Source organism: Poecilia formosa, unplaced genomic scaffold, assembly GCF_000485575.1.
Source record: "Poecilia formosa unplaced genomic scaffold, Poecilia_formosa-5.1.2 Scaffold100, whole genome shotgun sequence".
In the NCBI taxonomy this organism is placed as follows: Eukaryota; Metazoa; Chordata; class Actinopteri; order Cyprinodontiformes; family Poeciliidae; genus Poecilia; species Poecilia formosa.
Window position 1 is genome coordinate 1580817 of NW_006800039.1, and position 17793 is coordinate 1598609.

A 17793-nucleotide genomic window follows, 5' to 3' on the forward strand; every position below is an offset into this window, starting at 1 on the left:
AAATGTATGGTCACACTACTAAGACATTTATCATTTTCTAATTAAGTTATGTGGCAAAAGCATATCTTATGTGCCCAAAGTCTGTAGTGCAATGGGTCTGTATCAGTATGAAATTATTACAAAACCATGTTTAATTAATGAAAATATGACCCAGGTGTCAGAGCTAATATATCAAAAAGAACAAGTTATAATCTGGGACTATGCTGTTGTACATGATGATAGGGTGTGTGGGGGGAGTGAGTAATGCTGCAGCCTGCAAACAGGCTAATAAAAGACCTTTTTAAAACAATTCTGTCTAATCTTTGAATGGCTGAGCCTCTAGTGACTGAACAAGCTTGTAAAGTTCCAAACCTTATGGGAATCATTGATTAAAGTAATGTAGAAAGCTGTTCTACAAAACAACTCTTATTATGATAAATAGATGTAATTCACAATTTGGCCCCCAAGTCATTGCTGCCCATTTAGAAAATGTTTTTGGTTAGGCTTTAGGTATGCTTAGTCAAGTCAAAGGTCATACTTTGATGCGCAATTTGAAAAGCAATTTGATCAACATTTAGGGATATTATAATTTCCCTATTATATGAGTAATATCCTGTTTGTGAATTCAGATTCCTGTAAATGTTGTTCAACAAAATAACTAATTGAAGCAAACACTTAAGCCACAAATACATGATTCATTTTTGCCAATGTCAGTGGTGCAAAAAGCAAATTCAGAAAGTTGTCTGGATATTTCTGTGTCAGTGTAAATACCAGGATTAAAGCTGTGCCAAAACAATGTGACATTCTATGAAAGCGCTGTGTTTTAAAGCCTATTTACACCTTTGAACATTTAGTGCCGATTTTAATAATGCTGACAAATTAACGTTACATAAACAAATAAATAAAACTATAGATACTTTTAAAACATCTGAAAAAATGTTATCAAAGAAGACCATTTTGATGAGGAATAACTAANTATATATATATATATATAATTTTTTTTTTTTAATGCAGAATTTCTCTCACATTAATTACGTCATCCAACAGGGCTGCATACATTACTGACTCCAGAAGAACTCCAGATCAAAAACAAACATTGCACTCATTAAACCTTCATGTAAAAGCAACGCGGCTTCATCAACTTTTAAGAAAGACCTAGAAGTGCTAAAGGAAGAGAGTATGTGAATAAATAACGAATATCCCTAAACCTTGGCACATCTATGTTTCATCTCAGAATGGAAAACAAGGAACAAAGAGCTGACTAGAATAAAAAAGAAAAAACAAAAAAACAAGAGGCTGATGGGTGGGCTGCTTTGTTCATTGAGTAATTGATGTGTGTTGGGGGGGGGCTGTGTGAGGGTTTTATGCAAGTCAGGACTTCATTAAGACAACTGCATCATAGCATTTAGGCTCTGAGCTGTGTAATGACATAATTGTTCTGGTTGTAAAAGGCAGTGGATAAAAATATGTGTCCTTTTATTCAATTAGCTCAACATTAAGAAAGATTAAGGAAGGACACCACAACAAAAGCCCAGCAGCCAACAGTAAAATCCAAGTCTCTAACTTACACACACACACACACACACACACACACGCACACATACGCAAACACACGCAAACACATGACATATTTGGACATTTTAAAAGCAGGTACATCACCTCCACCAGTATCGCTTTTGATCTTCTTCTCTTTTCTTCTCAACACCCACCCTCGGTTTTTAATTTGCATTCGCAGAGGGGAGAGGGTAGGGGGGTGGGCCGCTCCAACGTTTGAGGTTACGCAGACGAGAATTGGTGGGGGGGGGGGGGTGGAGGGGGATTTGGGGGATTTCTCTCCAGCAGCTTTTCAGAGAGGGTGAGGTATCAATCAGGTGCTGATGTTACGATGATGCAAGGTTTCAGTCTACTAAGAAAAGTTACTTCTGAGGATTTGTATCAACTTACGAGCAGTTAAAAAGTCGCTATAAGTTGTTTGCTGACACATGCATGGAGCGGTTAGGAGAATGTCTGATGTTGCATTAATGAGACGTCTTGTAAAAGTATTTAAGAGAACTTGAAGTCTTCTGGGTTTAAAAACAAAAAAAAACAAAACAGGAGATGGCATCTAAAATGTCGGGCAGAACCAAGAAATCAAATCACAGAAATAATTAGCTCGAATCAACCCATTTATTCTCATGCGCTTAGTTCACATTTGAGGCAGAAAGGTGTGAACGCATTGCATTTCTCAAATATATATATATATTACATTCAATAGTGCCGTTGATTTTTATAAATATAATACAACATCTGAGTGTAATCAAATATAATTTCTTTTAAAAACCTGTAAAACCTGTAAAAGTTTAAAAAAATAAAAACAAAAATATTAGCCTCTAGATGGAGCAAAAATATACAGAAATTCTCAACAGGTGTACAGCATTGGTCCCAAAGCTTTGGAATATATAAACTTTTCATTTCTAAAATAAATATTTGAAAATAAAGAAGCTATACTCTGTACTGCAAGTGTGAAGTCAGCCAGAGGGTGGCGTCCCCTTCACCTCCAACAGCATGCATGTCACCGTTCTGTAAGAAGGGGGTAATTAACCCAGAGAAACATCCAGAGGTTGCTTAACTCATCTCTTTTTGAATGTCTTCTTTCTTTTATAGCCAAAATCCTGAGAAATACATAAGAAACACTTTAGGAAAAATATATCTTTTCAAGCATGACAACTAAAAAAATTTTTTTCTCAAACGGAGAAAAACGGAACATAAAGTCTAGGTCAACATTCAGTGTGACAAATCTGAACCGTAAAGGATTCAGATAAAAAAAAAAAAAAAGGTGCTACAAGGCAAAAGCTGTTTATTTGTATTTTTTGGAGTCTTTAGTGTCGTCGTCTTTGGCTCTGCGCGTGCCTCTGTCACCCCTAACAGGCGAAGAAGGGCAGTTGTGTCTGTTGTCCTTGCACTCTTTGGTTGCTGTACGAGTGGCGGCTCTGCCTCTGTTTGATGTGCCGTTACCTATGATGAAGTTTCCACATATCTGTCTCAGGGAGAGAGTGTAGGAGGGGAAACGTCCCATAAAGAGGATCTCAAACAAGAACCACTCGATGGGGGAGAAGGGGAAGGAGGAGGAGCCCGTCAGCATCATCCGGGTCTGAAGAAAAGCAAAGAAAAAGAGAAATCAGATGAGAGAAGTTGCCCAAACGGTTCACTGCTGCTCAACGGGACCGAAGGAAAATTTGTAAACGCAAAATCACTGAAATTCTAATTTCTAAGGAGATGAAAAGAAAACACAGGAAAATTTCAGATACCACATGATCCAGGAAAAGCTCATTAGAATAGAAATTGCTTGGAAGTTCTGTCAACAATAGCAAGTTTATTTTAACAATTTGGATCTTTTTGTTCTGACCACAATCTGGGTTTGATTTGAACGAAGACTGTGAACGTTTGGTACCCGCCTTGACACGCCAGGGCTTTTCTTGGGTTTATTTATAAAGTTGACCAGTCGAAGCAGGAATTTGAACAATAATATCTGTAAATAGGATGTTGTTGTTGCGAATGGTGTTTGCTTTTGTGTCCCCGTTTGATCCCTGTAAAATCAACCATTTTGTAGGCAAGATCCCAAACCACTGTGTTCCAACTTATTTGTAAGTTAAGAACATCTATTATGTTATGAAGATTAATAAAAATAAAATGTATATATATCAAGTCTCATAATTAATAAATGCAATTTCCATTTACTGTGGTTTTGATCCACGTTTGGTTCAGGAGGCTCTTATTAATATGAGAATCTATCAGGTGTGATTTGTGCGTGATTGCACAAAAACAACTATAAAATGACCTCTTGTTCATAGGATAGGCAATTATTATTATTTGGAGACATAGCTACATTTTCTAACAGCTAACTATACATAGACCTTAGAAAATGAGTGTAAATGACTGGTTGACAAAGTGGGTCCAAAAGACCCAACTGGCAGGTAAAAGTTATTTAACAGTCTGTTGATTTCAGTTACACTACATACCTAGAAAGATTGAGAATAGAAACATCTAAACTGCAGGCACCTCTCACAAATCGATGTATTTAGAATATGATTCGGTTTTATTTTAACTAAACACTGCAGATCACATGGCGGTCTCATAAAATGATGTCAATTTATAATAAAGCAGACTGCTACCTCTTCTACATGCAAGTACTAAACAAACTAACTTTAGAAAATGCACAAATTATCATTACATTCAAACAGCAGAAAGGTAGACTTTAAACATAAGTCTGTGTTAAGTATTACAACCTTATAATTGATCAATGGCTGCTTTTCCAGCAAGAACATGACGGCTGCTTAATAAGCATAAAAGCACATATTACTGGTTAATTTCCATTAGTGAATGACTGTGTAAAGCATGTGCCATTAGAAACAAAATAATAAACATCAGGCCTGGACACAGCTCTTAAATCTGACGAAACGGGCTGCTGGTAATTTGACGGATCAGTCGGTGGGAGCTAACTGGAGCAAAAGTTGAAAGAAGATGTGATAGATTTATCTGTGTCTGAGTCATGAGCACAAGTTTCCCAGAGAAGAGAAAAGTGGGTGATGCAAGCTGATGAAAATGATGCAAAAGCTCCAGCCCTGGGGTAATACGCAGCTAATGTGAGTCACCGCAGTAAAAACTTCAAAAAAAAAAAAAAAAAAACAGCAAAGGGAGAAAGGTCATTTAAAAGACAAAACATCAAAGATCTGGCTGGAGCTGTAGCAACAAAACATTTGCTATATCAAAGGTTCGCTTCAATTAATAAAAGAGGACACCGTCAAATAGCTGTTATTAGACACGTCTCCCTGTTCTGCATATGACCCTCGGGGTTGGATTCCAATAGTGTGAACACGGTCAAAGACACTGACCTTGTTGACAACAGTAAAGACGGTGTAGAAGAGCATCAGGTGGCGTTTCTCCACAGACAGGTACTGAGTCTCCTGCAGAGCAAACAGCACCGCCCCCATCAGGGTGATCTTTGTAGGGCTGAAATTGACAAAACATCAGACAGAATATTCTAATAAACAATATCTGGAGACACGCGAGACGTTCCGCATGCAAAATAGCTGCAAAATTACAAAAGTCCAAATCAAACACTTTTGTTTACAGGCTGCCTCTTGGCTCCGCGTCATCATGCAGCACATTATCTGTAACTAGAGAGCGGCAAAAGCTGGTGCTGCAGCATGAATGATGAGAAAGGACATATTAAACACTGAACAGAGCCCTCTCACAAAATCATAAACCTGTGAGCGTAATTAGAGCTCATTAAGACACATAAGCGCTAATGTGCATTACCTCTCTTAGCTTGATTGCTGTAAAACACTTTCAAATAAATTACAGCACCGTATTGGAAAAATGATCATTTCCATTTCCACTCATTCCTCAAATGAGACGACTGGTAAAGGTTTTAGCCACAACATTCAGGCATAACATCATGATCACCTGCCTGATGTTGTTTGTTGGTCCTGCTTTGCCCGAAAGCTTTGAGACATGGCATTTTATACAAGTAACAAGTTTCAGAGATAACCATCATAATGTGCTGTAGACAGAGGGAAACTTTAAAAAACATGGCTCACATATAATGCCCTCCGTGGAAACCAGATGAGTATTTAGCAAAAATCTTAAGCTGATCCAGAACAGAAATCAGCCATAACTTTTTATAAGATTGTGTAATTAATTGGCTCAAAGAAGTCCAAGCTGTGCTTCTCAAAAACTAGAACCCCTGGAAGGTGTGCTGTTGGTGTCTGGCAGCCAGATGTCAGCAGCAGATCCTTTCTCTGTGACCCAACTGAAAACCTAGATCTCGGTTCAGTTGAAGTGATCTCTGGTGTGGTTCGAACGTACAGGTGAACGCCAATCGTTCCGGACACTGTTGCGAAATCAGGAAGCAAACTAAAGCGCAGGGCAATCTGTGCAAATACACCCAAAACAAACGTGCGTGTCAAGTGCCAGAGGGAGAAACGGCTTGTAGTCTTTTACCAAAGACAAAAAAGTAACCCTGCAACCGCTAATATATGACACCACTCCACTTTTGTTCGCGTTTTGCGAAGAAGGAAGTTGCGTTCATGTCTTCTTCAGACGCTTTCATGTCGCTTGCTTCACAGGTTCTTAATGCTGCACCACCACATGTGAGGAAGTAAACCAGTTTTTCAAATGGTTTGGATTGTTTGACACAGTGCAGTGTGAAAGCGAACCACAACAAGCTGAAAATGTAACAAACATTGCAATTTTCCTTTCCAATCGAAAGAAGTCTACCGGACTATCAGGTATGAAAACACTCCGAGTTAGCTATGCGTGGAAACTATCACTGATTTGCACATCATGCTGCTAGTATATTGTTATTAATGTTGACTGACTGCTCTCATCATCATCTTAGTACTTGCTTCCTTTAATGAACCAGTTTAACTATGGTAATGAATTTAGGATTAGTTTTCCAACCTGAATGAAGATATTTTGCATTTTAGCAGGACGTGTTATTCTACAAAGATGCACTATGGATTTTAACATAAATTGCTGAGCATAAACCTCAGCAATTTATCTACTACTCGCATGTGAATGTGTTAGATTGCGCTACACAGATCAGCCTTTGACCCCCTCATGCATCAGCTCAAATAGGTTGGATAACTTTTGACAGATATTGACCACTGGAGAGTGCCTACAACCCATAACCCGACTGCAGTTTTGGAGACGCCCTAACCTATTACCACAAATACCCCTGTCAAAGGCAGCTTAAATGCGTCTGGTGCCGTAAAACACCAGCTTTGTTTACTCCACCTACTAACAGATGAACAGATAATCCATGTTATTCACCTGTAGTGGTCATAGCTATGTGAGCTACATTCTTGTCAGAACTCCAGTGTATGGTAGAAAAACAAAGCTGTTGTTTTTTTGGTTTTTTTCTCCGCTCAGAAAACCCGTGAACACCGACCGCAATGCAAAACTGCCAGAGAAGACTTACTAGGACATCCTAATTAGCTCGTTGGTTTCTGGCCTCCATATACCCCGGACAAGCTGCTCAAAATTACTGATGAGGCCACCTCCAGCACCTGCAAAGAACAGACACGCCATGAAAACACAAAAAAAAACAAGAACACAATTTACCTGATTTATAGTGGTTTAAAAGCTAACTGATGTTTTCACATGTATCACATGAAAACTATGCAGAACTCAGATCATTTACTGACCTCTCGCCCACCCGATGGTGATCATAATCAGCAGGTTGTCCTGGTACTTGTCTTGTGCCAGAGTAACGCCTCCAAGGATCTTCCAGGTCCTGGTCACCTCCTTCATTGCTGACAGCACCACCCTGACGGGCAGCAGAGTCGTGAAGCTGTAGACCAAGTCCATGGGGCAATAAAATACAAGGTACCTGCAGAGACAATAAAGCTCTGATAACTTGGCACAGACATCCAGTTCTGGTCAAAACATTACATACACTCACCACGGCAATGAATGTCTTATTAAATTTGGCCTCTTAAACTTTTAGAAAAACATGAGGACAAAAATGCAATTTGTTAAAAAAAATATTTGTCGTATTAGTTTGGGTCTATGTATGCAAATGTTAAGGGAGAGTGAAGAGTGCCGAATTGCATTAAGTAGATAACGCATGAAATAATTATCTGTATTCTTAAAAAAATGAAAATAAGTGCAGAAATAGTTTATTAAATATATAATTAATTATTTGTGCCTCAATTAAGTGTGCTGATTTTATTTTAAAAACAGATACGGTACAATCACCATCCAATAATTCAAGTCAAGATAACTTCTTCAAAGCTTGCCATGTCTCAACATCTTCACTCTCAATGCATATTTGAGGCATCATGTTCAATTTAGAGCATATGCAGGCAAGTAAAAACGCACAATAAATTCCAACTTACACGATGACTGTAAGATTAAAACAAATAACCAAGGTGTAGCATGCTATATAATTATATAAGTTATAAAAAGAAATTTAAAATGCATCGTCAAAAGCCCAAAATTTATATGACTTTTATGGTCACGATGACCATAAAAGTCTGTGTAAACTGCAGTGTTTTTACGCTGCTGTGTGAGTGAAGTACCTCTCTTTACCAGCAGAGTGCTAGAGATGCGTGTTAAGGTGTAATTTTAAAGCAAACCAGCAGAGGGAACCAAAGGCTTTGTTTTCAAAGTCAGGAGACCTGCTGTGTCTTCCACTTGTCAGGCTCTCCCTAATTTATTTATTTATTTATTTATTTATTTTAAAAAAAGCAAGTTCAGGAATAGTTATATTTGTGTGTCACCTTTATCTGACAACATAAACTTTTTTATTTTTATTTTATTCCTCCTTGTTCTTCTCTCTGAACTTGCTTTGGACACATCTAGACAGACAAAAGACCGTTCTATGCACTGTTCGAGCCTCTGTCATTTACCAGATGATTGATGCGAGCAGAATATTGTTGCTGTTGGACAAAGGTGCTATTGGTGGCTCAGCCAGCATGAACCCTGACAGCACTGCTCCCCCGAAGCAGTGGAGCATGGAGCTGACCCAACAGGCCAGGGGGCTGATTCTGGACAGACCTATAGCTCCTGTGTAAGAAACATGAGCATTAGAGTGATTAGTGTCCATGTTGGTTAAATATTTCAGCACCTTCAATAACATTTGCAAACATGTAAATGGCTGAGGACATCATGTTGTAAAAATCATTTGCAAAACATCAAGTTTGGAGCAATGTAATACTTTGGCCTCTTCGCAGCCAGATATTTGTGCCTCAAACGTCTTAGCTGTATAAATATTAACTAGCTTATATTCCACAGGCACAGAGAACAGAGGAAGGGAAAGGTTTGTCAAACACATCCGCAGACTTTGCTCTGCAGCTCACAGTTCAAAGTGCAGAGCAGAGAAACGACCTATATAGATAATGACACTGATCAGAGCACTTCCTCAAAGATAAAAAAAAAACCGTCAGCTTTCTGAGTAATTCCAGCCTGATTAGACAGAACCATGCAGGGTTTTTTTTTGCTTTGTTTCTTTTTCCCCACCTGCAATCATTCACACAATACCTGCTTGACAAGACTAGCAATAAACTCAAGATTAATGCATGCAAACGTAGAAGCCTGGGAACTGCTCTACATCATGCCACAACACATTCTGATCTCCATAATCACAGTGTTCAAGAAAAGTAAGATATTGTGCAGGATGCCTTACATTTACAATATGCCGATATCATTATAATAATATGACTTGTATAATACATTCAACCCAAGACTGACCTATTTAGTTTAATGAGACCAAATCAAGCCCAGAAATCAACACATTTAGACCTCAGACAGGTAGCCCTGTCCAGAGTCTCTACAACCATACAGCTTTACGACGTTAATCTGAGGATTAGAGACCGACTATAGACTCCTGGAGGGATCTGGAGAATTTAAATCTCTGTTTGTCTTACCTGAAGACTACTTTGGACTCGGCACGATTGCTTTTTAGCCCTCTACTAACAATTATCAATCAAGAGAGGCCTTTCCAGAGGTGCAATAGGACAACTTTGTTTGAGTTCCAGGTCATAAATTGATGGCCAGACATTCTTCCTCAGGGTTTTCCGTTAGGGAGCATGGTTCCACCTATTACGGCAAGTTTCCAAGGTCTAGAAGTAGCGAAGTAGCTCCAGACCATCACACTACCACCATGTTTGACTCTGTGTGTTATGTTCTTTTTCATGAGAGCCGTTTTAGCTTTGTGCTAGATGTAACAGAGTTCATAGCATCCACAGAGTTCCACTGTTGTTCCTCATTAGTCAACAGAATAGACTCAGTAAGTCTGGATTTCCATCAAGATGTTTTTAAGGGAACAGGAAAGGGGCATTTGTGATCTTTTTAGTCAGGCATTGTTTTTTGTCCTTGGAAATCTCCCATATTTTAGTCCGTCTCTAATTGTTTAATCATGGACACGGACATTTACTGAAGCAAATGAGGCTCACACTTCTCTAGATGTTGTTTTGTGATCTTTTGAATGAGTTGTTTCAGCTCAGTTGCAGTAATTATTTTAGGCAGGCCATTCCCAGGAAGATTCTTTGCTGTGGTTAAGTGGAAGACAACTGGACCTTTTTTTTTTAATCTTCTTATTTCTGACGATATTTTGACTCTCAGAGGCAAAATGTTTTCAAGAACGGCTTTAGAGGCTTTTAGAGAAGAAGTCCAGTTGCCTTCTAGCCAAGTACTCAGGAATGTCCTGGAGGACTGAGAACTCACACCAGCATATTACTGCTAATGTTTTCTCTGCAGGTCAATAATGGTTCACAGGGGATCACTGGCTTGCAACCCTGTCCAGGCCGATAGGGGTTATCGACTTACTTTCTCATCTGCTCTTGAATTTCTTTTTATTTTGACATAATTTGTTGCTTTTAGAGATCTTCAAGCCTACGTCATGTGGTCAGAGAACCATTTAAGTTATTTCTTGAACCTACAAGTCAGACAGAGTTCAACATTTTGTTTGGATGGAAGAACTGAACTTTGTGAGAAAAGGTGGGTAATCGCAGGTAATTCAGGATTTAAAAAGTGTTTCACACAGGGTCAGAGTAGTTTGGATACCTTTGTTTCTTTTAACGAATAAAATCATAGCTAGATAACTAGCATTTACATCTGTTTACTCTGACATCCCTCACAGTAAACACTAAACAGTGGGTGTGCTTGGCCTGATGGGGAGTCCTGGTGCAGAGTGCAGCATTGTGTTTACACAGTAAGCAGCCATGACGCTTTGTCACCACCTTTAGATGTGAAGCAAATGTAAATTATGCTGTCAGTGCCAGAGCCTGACTTGAGCAGACAATCAGAAAATCGTGTTTAGCTCTAAAACTGCTGGGTGTGGCAAGATCAACTCAATACAAACACCCACAATGCAATTGCTGTTTATATTTTCAGCTGATGTTAACTTAAAGAGCTCTGATCAGCAGGTTCAACTCAACGAGATCCTCTCTTTTGCTTAGTAGGAAACACATTTCCAAGGCAAATGAGTTATTAGGCCAACCACACTGGTGCTACCATGATATGCTTCCCCTAGTTTGTTTATCCTTTTGCCTGGCTGGAAAGAAGAGACAGAATTGTCTCTTTTCTTCATTCACTACTGGTTGTTTTTTGTTTGTAAGTTGGGTTGTCATCAAAACAAATAATTTCTTCCATCTGAGAAGATCTTTTGTTTTTCTTTCCTCTTTACAATTATGTAGGACTTGGTGTTGGTCTAACACATACAAATAAATGTTAATATGTGTGCTTTTTCACTCTTGTCATGTCATATAGATATCATCCAAACCACTCAACTAAAGGCACTACAATGCATCAACTAACAGGAAGGCACCTCTAAACTAAACATGCCCGATCTGCACCCAGACAAGAGCTTTCTCCTCCACCCGTGACATCCATCTAAACTGATTTCTCTTCATCCATCTACCGTTCTTCACTCACATGATTAGACGGATCCTGAACTCATGACTTCCATGGCCTAAGTGGTCTGTCTTTACAGCCATTACTGGATTGATAAAAAAAAAGATCTTGTTTCTATTTCTGGCTTGAAGCAGAAATTGCTGACAGACAAATGACCACTGTTGGTCCTCCATGTCTCTGCCTCCTGCTTCCTAAACAATCCACATGTGGCAGTGAGTGTAGCTTTTGAGTTTACAATAACTCCATAATGAGATAGAGTCTTATGATGAAACTTTTGTGCTCTTTTAGAGAAAGCCTGTGCGCGTCCGTGTCTAGAAAATGTCCTGTATAACTTTAAATAACGACTTTCTTCCTTTTACCGTTACTTATAGTCTGAATTAGACTTATTGGACCCTAAATAGAAGCTTAAACAAGAAAAAAAGAAAGTGATTTAAGGCAGGAAAGAGGACAGGCATGAAGGGCTGGAATAGTTTATAGCATTCCATTCCTTTTATGGGCCTTAGGAGCAATAGAACCTGAAAACCAAATCAAACTTTTAGGAGATGCCGTTTAAACCAGCTTACTATTTTCAGAACTTTTTTCCACTAGAAATCACAGAACACAGATGTACGAGCGCATTTCCCAGAGGCGCCTCTTATGAATCGTTTGCTTATGTCTCTACAGTGTAGAGATATAAGAGTCATCCCAGAGTCTCAAAGGCAGAAGGCCTTTGAGACGGCCTGATGCCAGGAGATGAGGACAATGGGTTAAAATGTCACAGGGGCTCAGATGCTTTGCAAGGCAAGTTCAGAAATAGATCTGCATTGTCCTACAATGGCCTGCGTCTATGTTCTTGTGCTGAAAGTCAAACGGTGGGGCAATTAGAAGCCCACCTGTCACTAAATCCATAACAGAAACAAACACTGGCACGGGGCCTGACTTTGCTCTCTGCTGCTATAATATGGTCTGACTGGCACAAGGTTAATATTAAAGTCAACTTAGAGAGTTTTCTGTTTTGAGCTCGGCAAAACACCAAGCCTTATTCAAACACTTGAGGAGAAGCAGCAACTCTCTTATTTTCCCAAGCATCTACATGTGTTTGTTACTACTTTCTATGAGACCAATCTGTTACTGTTGTCAATCAGTCACTTAAAAAAAAAAAAAAAACTATATAATTGTTAGAGGATAAGTAGTAGTTAGTAGTTTATTGTTAGAAATTACCTATATCTAGTCCAAATAGGCCTTATAGATGTTAGGTGGTCTCTAAAGCTTGGTTCAAAATATATTTAATATCACAGATAAATATATTTAAAAAGCAAGACTGCTTGAATGTTCCTTAAAAGTCTAAAACGTGCAACGACTACTTCAAGATGGTCATGTTGGATTTCAACGGGATTTGAAGCCGTCAGTGCAGAACAATGGTTCTGTGGAGGCTGTTTGATGTGTGCATACGGTCCTCATAAAAATGATGTTTTATTTATCTTTCTGGACTGGCACACTGTCCAGCAGAACTGTAAGAATCCAAACCTTAAATGAACAAAAGCGCAGCCATGCCTCAGCATAGAGACCAAAGGAAGAAACTATAAAGTTGACAAACCAGCTGGGTGGGTTCATGAATTTGGAGCAGGCCAGTCTTATCTGACATACCCCAGCTGCTGTGACGTTTAACACATGACTAAAGCAACCATTGAATTACAAAAAAATAAAACACAGATGATCCCTGGAGATAATCCAGAAAGGCGTCTTCACCTTGGACCAAAAATTATGTTTAATAAGGGAAACATGGTGTCTTATAGAGTAGTAGAGTTATTGCATTAACCTGATCAAAACAATACTGTTGTACTTGCACTAAAGAATCTGAATGAGAGGCACAGTTTCTATCACATCTACAGCTCTACAAGTGGCCATTATAAACACATAAATGCAGAAATATGTAGCTGAATTTACAACTTGTAAATGCATTTGGTAATCTTATTACAATCTCACAGTCGTCATTACAAAATAAAATAATACTCAATTACTGGATGAAATTAGGTTTGTCACTAGAGCCTGCCATTATCATTTTGATTCAAACACTTCTCTGGTGATTACGTTACTCACTGCACCATCTCCTTGGAGAAAAAAAAAAATTGCTATACCTGTTACCATTCCGAAAATATCTGATGCCAACAGGAACATTACCAGATTATCATTTAGCTGGTGCTAACTGCTAAAGTTTAGATCTACCAAAATGCTATATAATTTACCTGAAGACAAGGGGAATTTTTTTTGTCAGCTTTATGGCCTGATAAGTGATGTTTTTAACTAGAAATATACAAATAGATCTACTGATCTGATATCAGGGAGATTGCGAATTAGCTCGCGTACCACCTGGATTCCATCACAAAAATAAACTAGAAATAATAGATAAGAAAATAATTTAGCAATATGATTGCATTTTAAAAAGAAAACAGAATACTTGTTTCTTTTGGTAGTGTATAATTCTTCAGTGTTTTTAAAATTAAAAAGAGGATTTTTTTTTTTTTTTACAGTCAAGCTGCAAAATATATTGAACTGCTGACGTCAGCGCAACATCAATGTGTGCAATGTAGCAAATTCTGCAAAAGATGAAATATTGTGCAAGCTTTAAAATCGTAAGTGCCGTATATTCAACCTGTGCATGTCAATAACATATTTGGCAAGTTATGTTACCAAATATAACTTACCAAAGTCATACCTGGTAACTTATACCAAATATAATGTACTTTCCTTTTATGCTTATAATCATGGGTAAGAGTTATTGTCAATGCAGATATTGTAATCGCAATATTCAAAAACATGTTTGGAGCAACAAAGTTACTTTCTGGCTCAATAAAAGCAGTATTACAAGTCACTTAATTTGCATTATTTCTAACCACTAAACAAAACACCTAACAAACACAATTATTGAATTTGAACTATTAATATCAACATGTTAAAATATTTTACAAACTAAATATGTTTTTTTTATGATTTCGCAATTACATATTTTACAAGTTGTAATATAAAACAAAGGAACATAAATCACAATATAATTTCAGCTTATAAACATTACTGCAATATTATTTCTAAACCGCACATACATTATTTATCATTGGCATCTCTGGAAAGTTACATTTATCCTCTTTCAGAGCAAGTCATATGTTTTTACAGATCATTTGAACATTTTGGTAACATAAATGTATCTCCAACCCACACACATTTTCTGCTAGCAAAGGCCTTCATCATAAAGATGCAATCAAAAAAAAAATAAATTAATTAAATTAAATTAAAAAATATCCTAGAAATCTATTGGACATAAATGGAACAAATATTTAGTCATTCCAGTAGCTGGAATAATAAACTTTGTAAGAGAGAGCGGAAGTTCTTTCCCAATTTAAGATTGAAAAAAAACAAAAAAAAGTTAAAATATTCTTCGTTTCTTCTATAAGCTTCATAAGATAAAACCAACAAGTCATAAACATGAAAACAAATATTAAATACTTCTTAAAAGTGTTCGGCAAACTGCCCGAGGGTGACTAAATTGCATAACAATAGTCTGTATGTGATGTACTTCTAACTGCCACAACACCCACTGTGTTTGCATACGTTGTTGCAGCACTGAACGTTCAACGTTAACATGTTACAACTGTTGCAAAACAAGGAGACGACCATAGTTTCCACCCGCAAAACTTATAAACTATGCAGACGCTCGAACTTTTCACTCACCTTGCTGCTCCCTCAAAGCCAACACTGACACGATATAGTGCGCAATCTCAAAATAAGGAAACATGGGCAAGTTTGCCAGTCCATCTGACAGTTCGTCCAAGGACGACATTTCGAAGAAACTCATCTTTGTTGGCTGGTCGAGAGCACTACTTTATGCTAGTTCGTTAGTCTGACCCTCGGGTGGAGAAAAGGCACAGGTCCAACTGTGAGCATCAAGGTATTAACACTCCATCCACGGTCTAAGAGGTCTGACACAAGCCAGGTGGGACACAACAGCTGTGTGTTGATGATACGCTTCTGCCGAGTGGCTCACAGCTGGCTAGCAAAGCTATGGGATCACCGCTGGTCGCTGGGCAACAGCTTTGCGTTGCCACGGGACGGTCATCTGCGACGCTGTCATCCGCGCATAGACGGAATTCCTGTTTCGTTCTCCGCCATGCCAGTGATGTGGCGGGCGGAGCCAGGGCGGATTGTCATTGGAGGATTACAGCCAATCAGCTGCCAGAGGGTGGCTTTGAGAGGTGATGGAACAGGATATGAAAGTCTTATGTGCTGTTGTGTTTATTCCCACCTGCAGGTGCTTGGCATTACGATAATCGTATTCAAACTATAATCAATGTGGCATGATTTGCTATTAATGATACAAAACTGCTTTATTTACGGCAAGACCATTACAAGACGATGGTTTTAAAACTTTCGGCAAACCTTGAAAAATAACTCTTCAGGCCAAGTGCAGGTCACATAAGTCATAAAGTGGAACTAATGGCTGCTCTTAAAATTAAAAATGGAAAAATGAAAACTGTGGATGAAAAATGTAGTTAATACAATAAAAATGCATTTAGAAGACATAGCATTTGATGTCCTTCAGTTGAGAAATTAAGGATTTACTTATATACTGCTCAAAAAAATAAAGGGAACATTTCACTTTAATTGTGTGTGTGGCTCCAAATCCAGGCCTCCATTGGTTAATAAATTTGATTTCCATTGATGATTTTTGTGTGATTTTGTTGTCAGCACATTCAACTTTGTACAGAACAAAGTATTCAATGAGAATATTTCATTCATTCAGATCTAGGATGTGTTATTTGAGTGTTCCCTTTATTTTTTTGAGCAGTGTATTTAGCTGTTATATAATCAATAGTTTAGATAGTGTTCTTTTATTAGTAGCATTAGCATCCTAATAATTTTAGTTTGTACTGTCAGGCGGGACAGATTGCTTTACAGTTTTATGTTAGCTTTGCTTCACAAAAGGGGCAAATTGGTTTGCAGTTTTCTTGAGTTTTCCTTGTATGCATATGTAAGGTTCTAAGTGTGGTGGGAAAACTAACACCATGAACACACCATGTCCACCAAGTGGTGGCATTACAATAAAGCTGAAACCATAAACATTCTATGGAATGGCTTCACTAAAAACATATTGAGTTAGATCAGCCTACATATGAAGAAAAATTAGCAGCCTGCTTTTGGCCCTTGCTGGGCAGCTTTGGATAGTCCACATAAAAGAACAAAGCAGGATATAACATGTCTTAGGTGCAGCTGTAGCTCAATCTTCTTGGATGACTAATTTTGACAAATCGAAACTATGCTACCTCAAACCCTCAAATGTTCATGTTAAATTTGTATAAATCTTGAAAGCAAATGAAAATTGGAAACATAACAAGGCCTTTAAAAATAGGTTTTACTCTGTGGATTCACATCAGTTCGCTTCATTTAACAGTGCAGAGAAAAGAAGAGCTGATGCAGCATTTCTGAAACCAAACTGACCCAGTTGTTTTGTGGCTTCTGCTCTAAAGAAAGTACTTTCTTGTGTATTTCTGCACGATCATAGTGGATGCAGTTGGGATTTACTGCAGCACCAAACCTTCACCTCATAATCAAACAAATAGAAGTTGCAGGATGAGAATCGTAATAGGCAGAATGGTGAAATTGGAGACGTGACATACTACATGCATACATCTGTCGTCACTCTGACATCGTGCTATTGCCATGGGTTAAATGCTACAGAGCTATTATGGAACTGCACTATTACTGTATAAGCTGCACTCTAGTTTACTTTGTGAGCAAGCATGACACCTGCTGGTGAATCTGCCTGGAAGCACATTTTGAAATCTGCAAAATATTTGACATCCTGTAATTCGAGGTACATTTTTACAGGAAGAAGAACAATAATTAACTTATTGTTCAATGGAGCAATAAATTACTATGATCCCTCAGTGTAATCTCATTCACTGCTTGCAAACTTTAAACATTTTGTTTTCCAATATTTCACATGATTCCTTGAGTTTATTGCCGATGAGCTGCATGATATTATAATTATTTAGAAAAACCTTACACTTAAACATTTAGCATTTTAAAATGTATCATTAAAGCATCCAACTGAACACATTTACACCAGATGATATAGGCTTATCTGTGTGTATCTTTATTGACAGTTAATTATTAATCATCAGAAACATTTTATGTTTTTTTATTAAGCATTTAAAAAAATACTTTATTTTTTAATATAAACTGTAACAATTAAAAGGGGTTAGATATTTTTAGTGCAATCTGCAATTTGAGTAATACTCCAGAAGAGGGCAGCACTGCACAATCCTTTGTGTCACTTACTGTTGCTGTCCTCTTTTGCTGTAGATAATTACACTGAAAAATATCCATCCATCACCAGCAGCTGTCAACGAGGGAGTAATTTCCTATCTCATGCTCTCTTATTAC

At 38.0% G+C, this 17793-nt stretch overlaps 1 protein-coding gene across 1 annotated transcript; it reads right to left on the reverse strand.

The window, feature by feature from the left end:
• Positions 1-2798: 2798 nt before the first annotated feature.
• Positions 2799-15527, reverse strand: tmem38b (transmembrane protein 38B). Its single transcript, XM_007558966.2, has 6 exons — positions 15082-15527; positions 8373-8529; positions 7167-7351; positions 6941-7028; positions 4851-4968; positions 2799-3109 (listed from the first exon to the last, which is right to left on the reverse strand). The coding sequence occupies exons 1-6, from the start codon at positions 15203-15205 to the stop codon at positions 2816-2818; spliced, it is 966 nt and encodes a 321-aa protein (XP_007559028.1). The 5' UTR covers positions 15206-15527; the 3' UTR covers positions 2799-2815.
• Positions 15528-17793: the final 2266 nt, after the last annotated feature.